General features: G+C 46.1%; 1 protein-coding gene across 2 annotated transcripts in view; it reads left to right on the forward strand.

The window, feature by feature from the left end:
• The window catches only part of POC1A (POC1 centriolar protein A), a 41,863-nt gene extending 32,677 nt beyond the window's left edge, over nt 1-9,186 (forward strand). For both annotated transcript variants that reach the window (XM_069865873.1, XM_069865872.1), the window contains 2 exons: nt 1,972-2,115; nt 8,901-9,186. In XM_069865873.1, coding sequence (XP_069721974.1) covers nt 1,972-2,115; nt 8,901-8,999 — 243 coding nt within the window. In that variant the 3' untranslated portion in view covers nt 9,000-9,186. The remainder of the gene's footprint in view (nt 1-1,971; nt 2,116-8,900) is intronic.
• The last annotated feature ends 8,261 nt before the right edge of the window (nt 9,187-17,447 follow it).

The following is a 17,447-nucleotide window of genomic DNA, read 5'->3' on the forward strand; positions in this document are numbered from 1 at the left end:
CCTAGAATGGAATATTCAGAGACCTCGGTCAGTTGAAAGCCTCCCTTGTGGAAGTCACACTCCATTGCCCAGTAACGTAGCTTTTATTTGCTGGCCCTACTTTAGATAGATGAACTAACTCAAAACTTCTTTGCTGAGGGCACTAGCTGCAGGTTTTTTTTACTGCAGGGGTGGTGGGGCACTGGCACAGGTTGCCCAGAGAAGTCGTGGAAGCCTCTTCTCTGGAAGTCTTCAAGGCCAGGTTAGATGAACCTTTGAATAACGTGATCCAGAGGAAGGTGTCCCTGCCTGTGGCCACGGGGGGTGGAACTGAACGACCTTTAAAGGTCCCTTCCAACCCAGACCATTATATGATTCTATCTTCTTGATCAAGAAGATTGTATCTTCTTCAGGAGCCGGCACAGGCTTCATGGAGGTGGCTTGCTTGGCTTTTTATGGGAGTGGTACACAGCGTGTGAGCAGAAGGTGGACCTCCGGACTAGTAAAGCACCAGCTGTGGGAACATCTATGCAGTATTTCCCTTGCTGATATGCCAGGCTCCTAAACTCTGGGGACTGTAGCAAAGAAAATACCAACTCTTGAGTTCAACCCAGCAGCTTTTTATCAAAAGCTGTCAGACATATGCTAGAGAGGGAGAAAATATGTTGGTACAGTCATTTTTCTGCTTCTGTGAGTCAGCTGGTTCTAATGGGTTTTGAAGTGGATAGCTCATCGTCGCTTGGGGTTTTTAAGTGCAGGTTGTATGCAGTGTTAGCTAACTCGCATTCCTGCTGTGCCATGATTGACTGGCCTAAAGTTACATCATCAAAATAGCATAGACAGCCTTAAAATAAGAGAAAATATGCTTTTTGATGCTAATTACCCATTGAAAAGCAGTACTTTGGGTTTTGTTTTTGCTTTTAAATTTAAATGGCAAATAGCAGCCTTGTAAGGCTGGCTTTATCCCCTCTTGGTAAGAGCATGATTTAGTTGGAGAGGGGAGACTTGGATTAGACATTAGGAAGAAATTCTTCACGATGAGGGTGGTAAGGCACTGACCTATCGAGCTTTGGGTTCAAATCTTGTCTGTTAGTGTAAATTGAGACTCTTAAGTCTGCAATTGCTTAATTGGTTGGCTATCTTGTTGAGTTAGATAAACTTCTCTGAACTTCTTTCACTGGCAGCAATGCAGATAACTAGTGCAAATAGTGTTTGTTCTAGAAGAAAGATACCACTTGAAAGAGAAGGACGGAAGAATATGTTCTCTAGTAAAGATCTATTTGTGCTTTTAAAACTTAATTTATTCTGAATGACATATTCAAGTCTACATAACTAAAACAGTTGAAAACGGAACTTCAAAGTAAAGTTGTTCTTAACCTCATTGGGGAAGGAAAACCGGTTCAAGATATCAGCAAAATTAAAACATCTAAATCAAAACTGTCTGCTTTAGTGCATACTGGAATGTCTTGCTCTTGCTGAACTTAACTACAGTGCCGCCTCCTTGCCTTCTGACAACTACCAAACATGGAGAGAGGCTTTTACTGCACTGCTGGAGTAAAATAATTGGTCTTCTCTCAGGGTCGCTCACCTGATTCTTATAATCTGGACATGGTACTTGCTTGTGGTCCCAGTAAGTCTTCCTTTACCTGTGCAGCCTGTGCCCGTATCCCACATGAGCGTGCTCTTTGCACGTGCAACACTGGAACCTTGCAGGATTGCTTCAGATTTCTTACCTAAGATTTGCCTTTTGTGATGAAGGTTTAAAGACAAACACCCCCCCCCAACAACAAAACCCCTCCACCTTGTAAAGACAGGTGAGCCTGGGCAGCTTTTCCTTTTCCAGCTGCAGCAAGAACGATTCCTGTTCTCGTTTGCCCATTTTGAACAGCATAGACTGTCCAAACATAACCTGTTCTTTACTGTTTGCCCTCTGTGAAACAGCAATCCTTCTCCAGTTGTTTGCAATAGCAGTTTGTCTGTTTATTTTTCTAGCAATCAGAAATGGATTGTGGTGTTCATGTGAAGAAAACAAAAACTCAGGATCCTGGTAGGAACCACGTGCAGCAGGAGGAGACTGAGACTGCTTTGGCAAATACCTTGGAACACATTATGGGACAGCTGGATGTTCTGACTCAGGTATAGTTTGCTCTCTAATTTTGCAGTGAAAAGGTACCCGTGACTGGAAGAATTAGGAATAGTTTCATAGAATAAAAGCTAGTTGAAAACCTCTGCTTTCTAGTAGGTTTTTTTTGATAGATCTGTCTTCATCAGCTTATCAGCTTATCTCTATCAATTCCCTCACATTGACTTCCAGCTTAGGCCCTGCTCTTCTAATCCCTTTATGCTGCAGCGTAGCAGGGCGCTTCTTGAGCCAACGCTGGTACCCTGTGCTGTTAGCCAAGGTTTATCTAAGGTGATGCCTAAAGGAACGATTGGCAGTAGCACTCTGTTTTGGTGAGTAATCTGTCTCTCTTCCCTCCTCCATTATACTGCAGTCTAGAAGTAAACTCTATGCAGATTCTGCTCCTTTTCCCCCACCCAACATTCACCTACACAGTCCAATTTCTGCAGTATTCTCCTCCCATCAACAAGTCTGGGCCCTTCTGTGCTTCGTCTCTGAAAGATGCTTTTCACCCACAGCTAGCAAACAACTAATCCCTTGCTAAAGCATTAACACACAGTTCTTTCTCGGTCACTAAGCAATGCTTGAACAGTACCAACTGCAACTTGTGATCATCACAGTATGTGTTTACCTAATAAGAATGTGGGGATAGAGTTTGTTTTTGTTTAAATAGCTGCTCATTCCCCCTGTGAAGAAATACCCTTTCTGATTACTGTCTGGGGCTGAATTTCATGATATATTTTTAAGGAATGTGAGAAGCAAGGAGAAAGCGTGGGACAGTAAACATTGGTGATCTCCTGTAGATGAGACCATGGTCGTAGGATGGAAAAAATCTGTGTGGGAGGGGTTTTCTGTGAGTTTGAGTGGTGTTTCTGAGGAAGAACAAGCAGGTCTTGAATACTTGGTACTGAACATACCAATTCCTAATCCAAGTTAGCTGTCTGCTCCTGAGAAGTACTTGTCCAAAAGTGTAAGGTGATGGGTTGGGGAGCCCATCAGGGGATTGAAGCATGGCTGATTTAGGGTTTAAAAAACGTTCCAGGACTGCAAAGAGGCTAAAATAGTGTAGGATGAAACCCAAAAGGTATTTAAGCTTGTTTGGCAGAAATGCAGGAAAGGACTTTTTCTGGGATTTCTAAAATGCTGAACAACGACAGGGGTGGAAATTATTTGGCCCTTGTGCTTGTAAGTAAAATGGAGCCCAGTGTATACACAAAACATTTTATTACTGTTTTTACGTCGCTGTAGTTAGCTTGGAATGTGATCGTTATCTTTCCTTACATAGATCAGATCCACGCTTCTGATGATGGATGTGCTTCAACTTCGTAAGTGTTTAGAGGAGGCAAATATTGCAGTAAACAGTATGTGTGGGATTTAAACTAGATATAAGCAATCTCCTCTTGAAGATATTGTGTAACTGTAGAAAATTTCAAGCGTTGTTTCAAACCTAGCAGAAAGAGAAATTGAGATCAGTGGGGGAGGAATAAATTAGTAGGTTATAGGATATAATTGGAAACAGGCCTGAAATTATAATAAAAAAACCCCAAAAAGCTGCCTTGAGTAGCTGTGTTCACCGACCTTTTACCTTTTTCGTAGCTCTTTTTGCCACCCTTTGAAGTACTTAATTTCTCATTGGTTCTAATCTCTGTATGTTGTAGTCTGTGTTTACACCATTTTAATGCTTTTCTCCAAGTTCCTGACATGCTGTTGAGATGGTTTCATAATTCTTCATTTTCATGCCAAGGTTTTGATATTTAGCTGTGAAACCAAACAAACTTAAGCAAATGAGGCTGGAATAAGTCCTTATTCCTAGAGTAAGGAGGGAGGCTCATCAAAGAGGTGGGATGCAGGCAGGTTCCAAGGCAGTGCTGTGGAAGGTAATTGGAGGGCATCTGCTTGCTTAGCTGAACTTTGTTTTTTCCAGTGCTGATGGCCTGTAACAGAGAAGGGAATGCGGCTCTAGTAGAGCCACTGTTACCCTTGAAATGGAAACAGCGGCTGGTGGTGTTGGGTTGATTGTCCTTCTGAGACGTTTCTGCTAAAGCACAACTGGATGATGATCCCTGCGTGTGACAGATTCAAAGCAGTATTGTGCCTTTCGTATGGCAGCTTTGAGCCTGCTGACTTTTTGTGAAAGGAGGAAACCACCCTTTCTTCAAAAAGGGAACAAAAAGCTTTCATAAATAAGACATAGCAGGTGTCAGGATTTTTCCCTTCTTGAAGAAGGGCTGGGGATGTTCCTGGTTCTCTGTTATAAATCATTAGTTTGTAATTCTTGAGTGTTGCTTGTTTAAAGTGAATGCTTATGGCATAAGCAGGGCCAGAAAGTTGAAGGGAAATTACAGACTCCCAGTGATATTTCTAGAAACAATCTGTGAGTTTTCCAGGAACTTGGAATTTGTTAGCTCTGTGGGAGCTTGGGTACATTTTGGTACCTTGAGTTCCTGCGCTTTTTGTTCTTGTTGCAGTTCCCAACACTGCGTTAACATGATGTAATGTACCAGAGGGGGAAACTTAAAGTTGTGATAAACTACTTAGGTTCATGTTTGTAGAATTTCCCAAATCTACTTTCCTAATGTTTTTTGTCTGTAGGCATCATTTAGGGGTTTATCATGCTAAACCTGGTATGATGTAAAAGTAAGAAGGAGAGAAAATGTATTAATAGAATCATAAAATCGTTTGGTTGGAAAAGACCTTTGAGATCGAGTCCAACCATACCTGTCCACTACAAAACAATATCCCTGAGCACCTTATCTGCCCATCTTCTAAACCCCTCCAGGGATGGGGACTCAACCACCTCCCTGGGCAGCTGTGCCAGGGCTTGAGAACCTTTTTGGTGAAGAAATTTTTCCTGATATCCAATCTAAACCTCCCCTGGTGCAACTTGAGGCCATTTCCTCTCATCCTCTTGCATGTTACTTAGAAGACCAGCACTCACCTCGCTACAACCTCCTTTCAGGTAGCTGTAGAGAGTGATGAAGTCTCCCCTCAGCTTTCTTTTCTCCAGGCTAAACAACCCCGGTTCCCTCAGCCGCCTCTCGCAAGGCTTGTGCTCCAGCCCCTTTTAATTTCTGCTGAAAGAGGTAACAGTAAGACATGAGGTGAAGGTTGTCATTTCTTGCTAGCAGGATGAGGCTAACCTTATTCCACCGTACCATGCTTTTGCTCGCTTTGCCCCCAGCTCCAGGTTAAGTCCTGCTTTAATTGAGGATCAGCCATCTGTCTAGGTCACGCTCTCTCATGGCAGGGGCTCCCACCGCTGCTCCAGAGGCTGCCTCTGCTTGCTTGCTCTGGACTCTGCTTTTCAGGTTTCCTTTGGCAGCTGTAGAACTGGTTTCTCTTGGCATTCCTTTAGCACCTGGTTCCCCTTATCTCAAAAGAGGCAGGGCTGATTGCCCCTCCAGGGCTGCTGCAAAGGTCTCAGCCCTGAGGCTAGTGGTTCTTAAACTGCCTCTGCTGCTTAATCAGAGAGGGAATAACAGAGACCAAGATACTGATAAAAGCATCTTGGAACAGCGTCACAAATCGCTGTTAATTGGGTTGAGGGAGTGAAAATAACATAGAACAATAGCACAGGGGGCTTGTGTAAGCAAGTGTGACTGCTGGGTGCTGCAGTTTACCTGTCCTGGGGAGGGTGGGATGGAATATTCCCCAGAACTTTAGTAAATCATAGAATCATGGAATGGTTTGGGTTGGAGGGGACCTCAAAGCCCATCCAGTTCCAACCCTGTGCCATGGGCAGGGACACCTCCGGCTGGATCAGGGGGCTCAAAGTCCCATCCAGCCTGGCCTTGAACATCTCCAGGGATGGGGCAGCTACACCTGCTCTGGGCAACCTGGGCCAGGGCCTCCCCGCAATCACAGCAAAACATTTCTTTGATTTTTTTTTTTTCTATGTAGTTCCTCATTAATGATTCCAAAAAGAAGAGCAGGCTTTTTTTTGTAGACTAAGCCTGTGAAGATGAATGAAGACAAATGTTGCAGGAGGTGTTGGTAGAAGTGATTTAGGCTTTTCTTTTGTGTGAAGAATTCCGTATTCTGTTCTGGTGTCCATAGTAATGCTCAGTCAGTACTGTAGCATCGGAAATACTCAATAAAACAAAATAAATAGGTTGATCTTTCTTCATATTTATGCCTAAGCTGCCATCCTTCTGTCAATTTGAGCCAGGACTTTAATAAACTATCCAGCTTTTACTTCCTAGTGTGTAATGAGGATGTGTACTGTCCTCCTGACACAACGGGAAGCCCAGATCCTGCCACAGAGAACCTGCTCGAGTGTGAACCTGGCTCCAGCAAATCATCAGTTTGTCTGGCTCACAGTGTTTTCCTCCTTGGCTTTATTGTTGCTTCGTTATCTTCTGAAAGGCAATAGCAAAACCATGCAGGAGTTGGATAGCTGTAGTTTAATTTGCCTACCAAGAAGGACTTGCTTTATAAAATAGCAACATGGAAATACTGCAAAACTCTGTCAGCTGTGAATAAAGGAGCTTTTTCTCTCCTGTGTAAGTTATGATACAGCACTAATAGCAGCTGGGCAGTATCTGTGCTTCCCTGAGCTCCCTAGGATGTCAGACACCCTGTGTATTTTGGGCATCATATATTGAAGTCTAAATGGGCTGTAGTCATGGGTTCCTGCTTTGGACTTCCTGGATTTCATTTCTGACTGATACTTTCCCAATTCTAGTTTCCAAAAAATACTCACTACAAGTTTTCTGCTTACACTTACATGCAACTTCCATTCCAATAAACATTTTCCTTAACAGCTTTTTCACGAATCCAACGCTTACCAGAATCTGCTTTACTTGCCCTTAGTCTCGCGGTGCCGTAACAAGCGCTTAACTCGTATTGGCAGGATTGTGATGCCAATAAATCACGGGCTATAGGAACCACAGGTAGTCTGGGGCTTTGCTTCTAGCAGGGCAGTGTGACCAGAACATTAATGCACTTGATTATCTTTCTAAAGGAAATCTGATAAAATTCACCTTGTCTGTTGTAACCCGGTCTGGAGTTACTCGTTATCCTTTTCTAAATAGGGAAGGCAGGATCCCTACTGCTTTTCATCCTGTCTGGTTGCTTGCAGGATAAGATCTGTGCTCTAAACCCCTGGTAGACATTCAGCCTGCTGTGTTCTGCCTGCAGTAGCTTTACTGCTGCCCTAGGCAACAGCGTGGCTGGCTATGAAAAAGATGAAATCCGCTTTCCTTTGAATAGATGGGAGGGCTCCTGTTGGCCCTGTGGCATCTAGGATGTTACCTGCTGGCTCCACAACTTTTCTTCTGGTTCTGTGTGTTGCAGTTCTTGTGCCTCGAAGGGGTGGCAATAGCGGAGGGAAAAAATTAAGTGAAGCTAGTGCTGTAGCCCACAGGAATATTTGATGCAGAGTTGTTTCTTTCAGGTGAAGCTTTCTGCAGATGCAGCCATGCTGCGTTAGGCAGCAGGAGTTGGCTCTTCCACTTCCTCGCAGGTCAGCATAGGAATAAGCTTTGTGTGCAGTAGAAATAAACTTTGAACTTTGTTTGAGGAGGAAAAAAAAGGTGCTTTATGGTAAATGCTATGAACAAAACCCTTTGACTTTGTTGATATGTGATCTTGCAAGGTGGCTTTGCCATAGTGCTTGGTGTTGTTTTTACTAGATCTGTTTTCTCTTCCCCCTGACATTCTTCTCATTCCCCACATCATTTTACAGGAGACTTTTCCTACTCTCAAGTGGCCTTAGCCAAGCTATTTCCTCTCTTTGTGCTTTCGTTTCCCCAGCTGTAAAATGGGGATAATGAGACCTGCTTTCTTTTGTCAGGCACTTAAAGATGTGCTTACGAAATGCGCTATTAAAAGGCTTTCTATCTATAACTTCTATACAAACAGCGGTTGTCCAAGTTTATTTGAATTACTTTATTGAGGTCCAAGGTTCTGAACATCCTTTGTTTTTAACAGAGGATGTTATTTATGCAGTAAAAACGCTCAAAATGTGGAGCTATTGATTGTTGCTGATAAGTTTATGGATATTAAAGCATTAAATCATCACCGCCTATTATCAACCGTTCCGGTGTCTTTGGAAGCTGAAAGCAGTTCTGTGGAGCGAGGTCCCTTGATTACCTCGGAGTAATCAATAAAAGGTTTTCAGCAGAAGCTTTTATTGCCACGTGGTTAAAATGTTCTTCCTGTGCATCCTGTACATGATGACTTCAGCTCGAGGAGGAAGATAAAACAGTCCTTTGGGGTAACTGGATTACACAAAAATATGTAGGCATTATGTTGAGGTAGATATTGCCACTTTGGGTTTCGGTTCCTCTCCGATGCCTGTTGCTCTGCCGTATGCTGGGAGGGTTTTCTCGCTTGTCATCGTGCTTGTCCAGCAAGTTGCGTGTTTTAATTGCAGCAAACTGACAGCATCCAGGGAAGAGTCGGAAGCAGAGGAGCAAAATCAAAGCCAACACTGGGAAAAATTGTTCAAAACCTCAGTCTCGTTAGCGGAAGTGTCTGTGGTGGCTCTCCAGTGTCTGGTGGCTCGTGAACAGTAAGGACAGAACCTGTCTGTGCAAGGAAACACAGTTTGAAAGCGCCGAGTGCCACAGTGGGTGCTCGGTGTTCTCGGCAGGAGAGCTTCATGCTTGCCAGCCTCTGTTCCTCCTCTTTGAAGTCATGTGGGGGCTCTAGCCTGCTAAAATGCTGATGCTGGAGTTACAGCCCTGAAATACTTCAAAATACTCCTGTGAATTTAGCATCTTATTACCTGCTGAGAGTACAGTGCGTAGTTTGCCTTTGCGAGTAGCTCAACTACAGCCTTCGTTTTGTTTTGCAGACTGTTTCCATCCTGGAGCAGAGGCTGACGCTCACTGAAGACAAGCTGAAGGAATGTCTTGAGAATCAGCAGAAAATCATTCAGAACAAAATGAGCTGAGTTCCTGAGAGAAGACAGGAGCTGAAGGCATTGGGAGGTTTGAGGTTGTTTGTGTTCCGAACAGACTGTGTGTGACTTGCTTTAACAATTTAGAGCGCAACCTATTTTTCAATTGGAGTGTACAGTTATTTTATGTGTAAATAAGCTTTGTTACTGTACTAAAATAAAAGGAATATTTTAATCATAAGCATGGGTAACGATTGTGAAGTGTTTTCCAGAGATAAAGCAGCAAGTGTGTGGTTGGAGTACTAACTAGGAAGGTTTCATCTCTCCTGCCTTTGGTGCTGATGAGTTAGTTTTAAAACATTTAAGTATCTTGGAGTTGCTGCATGTCTGGCATGGGCTGCATTAGGTTTGTTGCTGAGGAGTGTGGTGGCTATAGGTGGTGAGCAAAAAAGAGCTCCCAGGGTATTTGGGGCCGTGGGGGTTCAGCTCTGTTATTGAGCTGCAGGGAGCAGGTGAGGTCTTGGCACAACCAGCCCCTGGAGAAGGGTCTGTCTCGCCCGAGTCCCCCGTGGTTCCTGGCAAACCTGACAAAGAGCAGCTTGTACAATGGATGGTGTTTGTGCAGAGGTGATTAAATCTAGTGGTGGGATTTAGAATCGTAGAATGGTTTGGGTTGGAAGAGACCTTTAAGCCCATTCAGCCCCATCCAGCCTGGCCTTGAGCACCTCCAGGGATGGGGCAGCCATGACTTCTCTGGGCAACCTGGGCCAGTGTCCCAGCACCCTCACCGTGAAGAGTTTCTTGTCTAAATCTCCCCCCTTCCTATTTAAAGCCATTTAACCTGCTCCCCTGTGCAATTCATGAAAAACAATTGCTTGAGGCTTGAAAAGAGGCCTTGGCAGGTCTCAGGCAGGGTGGATTCCAAGCAGATTTTGCTTTGTCTTCATCTGCTTTTTAAATTAAAAGGCAGGGTAGAGGGAGAGGGAGGACAACCAAATAGCAGAACATTTGCTCCACTGTGGAATTTCCCTCTCCTTGCACCAGACTGCCTTTAATTTTTGGTCGTTTCGCAGATGTTTTCACAGTCTAATAGCTCATCGCTCGCACCTACGCTCTCACCCTACTCCCCTCATTGCCCCTCCTGACTTTTTCAGGGCTTTAGCAGGTGTTCAATATGTAGTTGCACAAGAATTTGGACTTCTGGGAGATCCTGTTCTCCAGCACCTCTTCTGCTAACGCTCACTGGAGCTCTCCTTTCCTGCAGTAAACTATTACCCACATTCCTGGACAAATGAGCTGTGGGAACTTGAGCACCTCGGCATTAATGAAACCCTCCTCCCTGCTGTCTCTGATGCCTTCAGAGAGGGGGGTTGCTTCTCTCCCTACCCCTTGCTGATCCCTCCTGCTGCCACCACCTGCCAGCCTCGTGGAGCTTCCAAGGCCTCCATGTCCAGATGTGCTACGAGCATTCTGGATGCTTGCCTGAGCTCTTATTTCACACGGGGCTTGGTACATTGTAAGGCCAGCCTGTGGGGGTTTGGTTTGGGGTTGTTTTTGCACTCGTTCCCGTTGCAGGCTGTGTCTGCAGGTACAGCATCTCAGTAGCATTCATAGTCCTCGTCTGGATGAAGCTGTTCGCCTGTCATCACCAGGAAGCTTCTGGTCTCCTTCCCTGCTGGTACTATCTGCATCTCCTCATTGGCATTATCACAGTATTTCACTCTTTCATTTGCTGGAGGCTGAGAGCTTTCTCATTTCCATGCTTGTTGGGTTGATTATAAATCTGAATTTCTCTCTGCTCTGCCACAGGCTGTTTGTTTTCTGTTTCTAAGCTCTGAGTCTGATAAATCATTATTTTCTCTTCGATTACACTTAATGGAATCAATTCAGTGATATTCTTCCGTGGTTTTGCTGGAAGCTTTCAGTGGTTTCTGCTGAGAGACTGACATAAAATTTCATTGAAATGAGCTGATGTTGTGATGCGGGTGGGTGAGGAGGAAGGGACTCAGAGGTACGTGTGGCCAATTTGCTGTTCCTGCCCTGATCTGCTGCCACTGAGGCGATGACAAAAATGAGTTGCAAGAGCCTAATTTATCAATTTGATCCTTAATGTTGTGGACTTGACTTTGGCGTGGGGGCGTGGAAGGGGGGAGGAAGTTTAAACTACTTTAACATTAATCAATTTTTAAGCTTTGCTTTAAAAATAGCCTTTGCTTCCTTTTAATGTGTAGTTTATAATGTCTTGGAGACCACAGGAGCCATTTGTATGTAGTATTTTCGGGGGAAAGGCTGTACAAATTACTTCGGGCCCATTTGTTATGGACATTTTTCAGATGGTTTGAGTGAATCCATTTAAAAGGTTAAATTGTGCTTCTAAAACAGATGAGATGCTTGGGTGCTGAAGGGCAAGCTGGTGGGATGTAGGGGAAGTTGCTTTTCTGGACTCAGCTTCTTAAAAGCACTTGTTTGATCGATACAGCGCATTGTGGAGGTTACCCGGGGTGGGTGGGAGTGGGGAGGTAGGAAGAGAGCAGATCTAACAACGTCTGTACAATTCAGGTGGGAAGAAAGGGAATCTGAAGGGAATTTCTTCTGACAGTACTTTTCATCTCAATCATTTCCTCATCCCAAATCTAAGCAGTTTGCTCGCTTCGTTTCCCCTCTTTTCAATCTCTTACCTGGAGTAGGATATCAGAGATATTGGGACTTGGAATGTACTAGCACTTCCAAAGGGTGGTTGTTGCTTGAGAGGCGGAAGGTGTGGAAAATACAGGATTTAAATTATAATCCTTGTGCTTGAACATTGAGCAATAACCTCAAAGACACATCTGAGGGGCCCAGATCCTATTGCTTGTCCCTAGGCTCCGTACTTAACTCTGCCCTCTAAGCACCGTAGTTTTTAGAGCATCGGGGAAAGAGTAGCCTCTGGAGTGAGTTAAATCCCCTTTTCCTTTTGTATTCACAGTCTTTTCTGGCTTGGAACATCTGCAGTGACTGATTTGTGAAGCTGTTAACTTGGGGAGCAGTGGAACAGCTGAGTGGGGAGGAGCACATTGTGCTGGGGCTGACACCGCTTCTGCGCGGCGTGAGGCTGTACCCTCCCTTGAAAACCTCGTGGTGCACGTGAGGAGGCTACAAAGAGTTAAGGATTCTGTTTTGGATCTCCAAGGCAGGCTTGAAGCCAGGTTCTTAAAGTAGTTTAATTTGTTGCCATTACATTTGCCAGAGGTATGACCTCACTAAACTTATAGCAACAGTTCTTTGTGTGGAGATTGGCCCCTGGGGAGCCTGGCGCTGCTGCAAATGGCTTTTTGGCTGCTATGGGTATGGAGCATGTTAAACATAACTATGATCTGTGAAAAAGTAAGAATCTTCAAGCACTGCCCACTTTCCTTCCTGTCTGGGAGCTGGGAACTGGACGGATACCACAGCTGAGCTCCTAACTGAATAGGCAAAACCATCAGAGCGTTGTGGTATTGACTCTTCTGGCCAGGAAAGGAGATGGTCAGGAGCATCCTCTGCCTGCAGGGGCATCTCTGGACCTGAGTCGCTAGCTAACTACAAAATTAAACCCAACTATGATTTAAGTAGCTGGGCTAAAACTAGGCAGCCTCGTGGTGCAGATCACTTATTGCATAACGTCTTTAATGATCTGCTTTGGAACAAAATGCTTTTTGAAACACAAGTGAGTAGGAGGGGAGGGAAGCGAATCGTTTTGCAAAGGTTTGTGACGTGAGAGCAGGGCTCTGCGTTTCTTCTCTTGCTTTTAGAAACGGTTGGTGTCCAAGTGCTGCTCGACTGGCATGACCTGATCAGCTGTAGTTTTGGGAAGGAAGTGTAATGGGAAAGAAGATGCTCTTGTTGATGCTCATCTGCATATTTAACCTGGATTTAGGTTGTAGTCAGCTTTATGTGCATCTCCAAGAAAGCTGGGATCTATTTCCAGCTCTGCAACAGAACTGCCGTTGCAGGCAAACAATCTTCAATCCTTGTTCTTCTTGTCAGGGGCGATGCATATAAATTGCTTCCTCTTCTAAGATAGTTTCTGTGGATGAAGAGCTCATTAAAGATTTGAACGTAGTGTGTCAGGGAAGAGAGAAGTGGGCTTGCTTCCAGAGTACGGGTTTCTAGCATCCTTTGCTTCCTCCCTGTGTCCTTGGAGCACAGCGGCCGGCGCTGCTGGAGGGTGTGTGCTGAGCACCTTTCTGCTACTCAGCCCTAGAGATGACCGTCACCTTGGTTCTCCTTTGCTGTTTCTGCTCCCTGCAGGCGTCTTCCATGCAGCTCATAACTCGCTGCCACCTTCTGGACACGGGTCAAGCTGAGGAGATGGTGATGTTCTGCATGGCACAATGACTTTTCTGCAAATGTCTATGTGACAAAGGCTGATCCTGCTTACTCCAACAGCTTGTGGCTGCATGGAGTGTGTACGGTTGGTGGTAGCTGTTCTTTCAGCTGGTGTCTGAAAGGGTTAAGCTAAATAACTGCCTGAATGTGGCTCCTTGCCTCATTTCCCTCTTCTGCACAGAGAAGAGAAGGTTCTGGGAGACCTCAGAGTGGCCTCCCAGTACCTGAAGGAGGCCTCTGAGAAAGCTGGCGAGGGGCTCTTTATGAGGGCCTGTAGTGACACGATGAGAGGGAGTGGCTTTAAATAGGAAGGGGAGAGATTCAGGTTAGAGATTAGGAAGAAATTCTTCACGCTGAAGGTTGGGGAGGCCCTGGCCCATGTTGCCCAGAGAAGTTGTGGCTGCCACATCCCTGGAGGTGTTCAAGGTCAGGTTGGATGGGGCTTGGAGCAGCCTGGTCCAGGCAAGACAGAGGTAGCTCTGCTATTGCAGAAGCTGCTGAGTGCTCTGTTTTCACACGTTAAGTGCGTGACACGTCACAACTGAGAGCTGGTGGTCCTCATCATCTCAAGATGATGCCCCAGCAGCAGAGACCAAAACCATGCACCTGTGATGTAGAGGAGTGACCTGGGAGCCTTGCCTTGGAGCCATCCCCTTCCTCAAGGGCTTGGTCTTCAGTACGATGATGTGGCAAAAGGCTACAGGTGGTTCCATGAATTCAGGAGTAAGAAAAGCAGGCTTTGAGCCCGCAGGTTTGTGGAGCAAGACCCCTTGAGGTGACCTGTTTGAATATGGCTTGTCCCCATGTGTGGTTGATTGACAAATAACTTCAGTGCCCCTTGATCTTTTGCCCGAAGATCAATGCGTGCCTGCTGGGTTATTTCTTTCATAGCTCCGGTTTGTTTCCTAAGGGAGAGAATATTTGACCTGTGTATTTGTGTGATGTTTGTCTTTCCTTTACTCTATTATTTATGAAATCAATTGATCTTAATAAGGAACATAAGCTGCAAAGCATCTGGAGCCAGGTGTGCTGGAGGAGAATGCAAAGAACGACCTTCTAGCACGGCCTTCCCACCAACCAAGGGTCTTCACCAGAGAGGGGGGAGAGGACCTCACCTGAGCACAAAGGGGTGTTTTGTCCAAGAAAACGCCTTGACGGCGGCCCAGGTGATGGGGGCAAAAGCAGAAATTCTTGCCTGAATCCCTTCAGGTCACACAGTGAAGCAGAGACGGGAAGAAGGATGGGCTGTGGGATGGGTCTTGCAACTTTGGCAGCCCAGGTGGGAGAGGGGAGGCGAGATCCAGGCTGTGGTGGATGCTGAAAATTCTTTAGATACCTTTAAGCGGGGCTGTGTTGGTGGCGTTGAGCAGGCTTGATTTGCTCTGGGGGACTTTGCAGCAGTGCATGAGGCTGCTCCATCTTCATTTTAGAGGGCAGACCTGTTGCTCCTGTGCAGCACCCTGCACGATATGGTACAAAGCTGTCCCGTGTCCATGCCAAGATTGTCCAACTGTGATTTTCTAATGCCCCTGCAACAGGCCGGGGCAGTCAGTGCCACATTGCTCAGTGACTTGGTTTTTCTGGTGGAAGAGAAACAACACCTCCCCTTGCCCAACAAGAGCTGCTGCGCGGTCTGTTCCCGATATCGTGCAATGGGAAATCACCTCTCAAACCTGACCCACAGAGCTTGTGCTGATGAAACAAGCAACTGCTGCATGGGATCTGCCCCGGCTGGTCGTGTTCCACCCGTGTTGCACAAAGCGGATTGCTCAGGCGGTGATGTTCCTTCCTTCTCTAAGACGTGTGGGGTGACACCTGCACTTTCACCACTTCTCAGGGTGGTTAGGGACGTGAGGAGAGGCTGGTGAAATAGGCAGGAGAAGGAGCCAGGAGGCAAGGCTCCTGGTGCTCAGGCTGGCCACTGAGGGACAGAAAGATTTCAGAGGTGCATCTAATGGAGAGTCTGCAAAAACTGGACGTGCTCAAGGCTTTCCCTGTGAGGTTGACCTGCCAAGAGGCAAACTCAGCTCTGTTGCTGTGTGGGGTAGTGCAGCTAAAAGGAAGCCCTTGAGGTTGATGCATCCGTTCCCCAGCCATGGGGAAGAATCAGTTCACTAAACCATCTCCAAGACAACAAACAGCAAATCAAAGGCAGATGATAAAGTCAAGCAGCGTGCTTGCGTATCTGCTCTGTGTTGTTGCAACACTCCTTTCATTGTCTTTTTTGAACTCGCTTTCTGTTTCCTTAGTTGTTCTTAGCCTTCCAAAATGCCAAACGTGGTTGAAGATGGGCAAAAGGCTTTGGTGAACAGCACATTTGCAGAAAAGCATCACTTCTTTCACCCTGAAACCATTACAGATGCAGCCTGGCTTTGGTCAGGGCAGCGCTGGGGTCGTTGCTGCTCCCTGTGTGCTCCGAGCACTCCCTTGGGTTGCATCCAGGTGCAAGTCCCTTTTGTTTCTGGCAAGATCTGAACCCATTTTGTCTAGTTCTTAAATCCTACTCTTTTTTTTGGTTTTTTGCAGTATTTTGAAGTCAAGCAGGAAGCTGGTCCGTTTGTACTGTGCTGAAGCTCATGGGGGTGGGAGAGGATAAACTCTTGAATGATCGCGGCTTTAAACATCAGAGGTAATTTAGCAAATGTCAGGAAGGAAAAGGATCTCTAAACCACACACCCTGTCACTGTGATGTTACCTGCTTGGGTAATGACATCTGCACGCTTCTGCACGGGGCTTGGATGATGACATGGCTCAATGTTAGTCGTGTCCCCATCCAAGTGACGTGGCCCTTCGCCACAAGAAGTATTGGAAGGCTGCTCTGCCCCTCGGATGCTGAGGAAATCAGAGGGAATCCAGGCATGGGCTTTCCTATTCCTCGAAAATTCTTGCTAATTCTTTCCCTGGACTGAACAGCAAGGGAAAAGTGACCAGATAAATTGGAGACCTCCAGAGCAGAGATGTCTCAGGCAGGGCAGCTGTTCAGAGCCACAGACCTCTCAAACTGAATTGCCTTCCCATCACACACAGACCCTCTGTTTAGACTCATCAAGGAATAGACCTGGAGTCTTAATTCCAGAGATCTAGGCTGGAGGACCTGGCACTGGGAACAGGTGCAGCGAGGATGTTGTGTCACCTCCTGGGTGTTGAGATGTCACCTTGTGTAGGTGTGAGATGTCAGCAGTGAACGTTTACCGACGTTGCCTGACATGACGTGCAAGGAAGTACCTGCCTGTCATTTTGGACCATCTGTTTCTCGCTGAGGAAGTGTCTCTTGCCTTTTCTGATGTCTCCCTCAGCCTGGTTCTTCTCTTTGCACTCATGGTCCCCCCTGCAGGTGCTGGTCTCTCCCTCTCCCCAGTATTCACCCTGAGCCTGCTCTGTAGCCTTCTTCCTGCCAATCTATCAGTATCCCAGGGGTGATTTTTCATGGTGGATTTGATCCCTGGGGCAGACCCCTTCTTGTGAACTTGTTTTTCATTCATTTTCCTCCCCTGGTCTTTTCTCCCTTTCTGTAGGAACGTGCCCTTGTGCATCTGTGGGTAATTCTCACCCTGACCCCATAGCATAGTGCAGGGAGAAGGACCACGTGCCCATTGTGGCTTCATACAGATGGGAAAGGCAGCCTGACATGTGGCACAGGGAGATGTAAAATGAGAATTCTAGTCAGTTTTGCCTTGTTTTTGGTGCTGGAGGGAGGATGGGAGGATCATCCATTGCTCTCCCACTGCTGAGACTTCTGCATCAGCCGTCTCTGATCCCTGAGGGAAAGGATGAAGATCCAGGAGGAGCAATCCCAGCAAGAACCGATCCTGTCTTTCTGTTCCCAGCCCTGCTTGGTGTTGGATGCTTTCTGCCTCCTTAGGAACAGCCCCAGCCACCACTGTGGGGTTTGGGTGGGCACAGGGTGTCCTGTGATTTGGTACCTCTGCTCTGGGCTTTGCTGATTCTCACTTTGTGCTTTCTCCTTCCTGGGCAGATGATAAACGAAGGAGAGCATTTCCCAGGAAATCTCTTCTGGAAAAGCCTCTACGGTGCAGTATTTATTTTGCAGGATCGTGCACTTTTCTCTCTGGCTAATTCAAGCAAACACACGCAAATAACGTTCCTTTTATCTGCCCAGGTCCAGACGGTGCTCAAAGCCTCCTCTTGACGTGA

Source organism: Phaenicophaeus curvirostris, chromosome 11 (assembly GCF_032191515.1).
Source record: "Phaenicophaeus curvirostris isolate KB17595 chromosome 11, BPBGC_Pcur_1.0, whole genome shotgun sequence".
Taxonomy (NCBI): domain Eukaryota; kingdom Metazoa; phylum Chordata; class Aves; order Cuculiformes; family Cuculidae; genus Phaenicophaeus; species Phaenicophaeus curvirostris.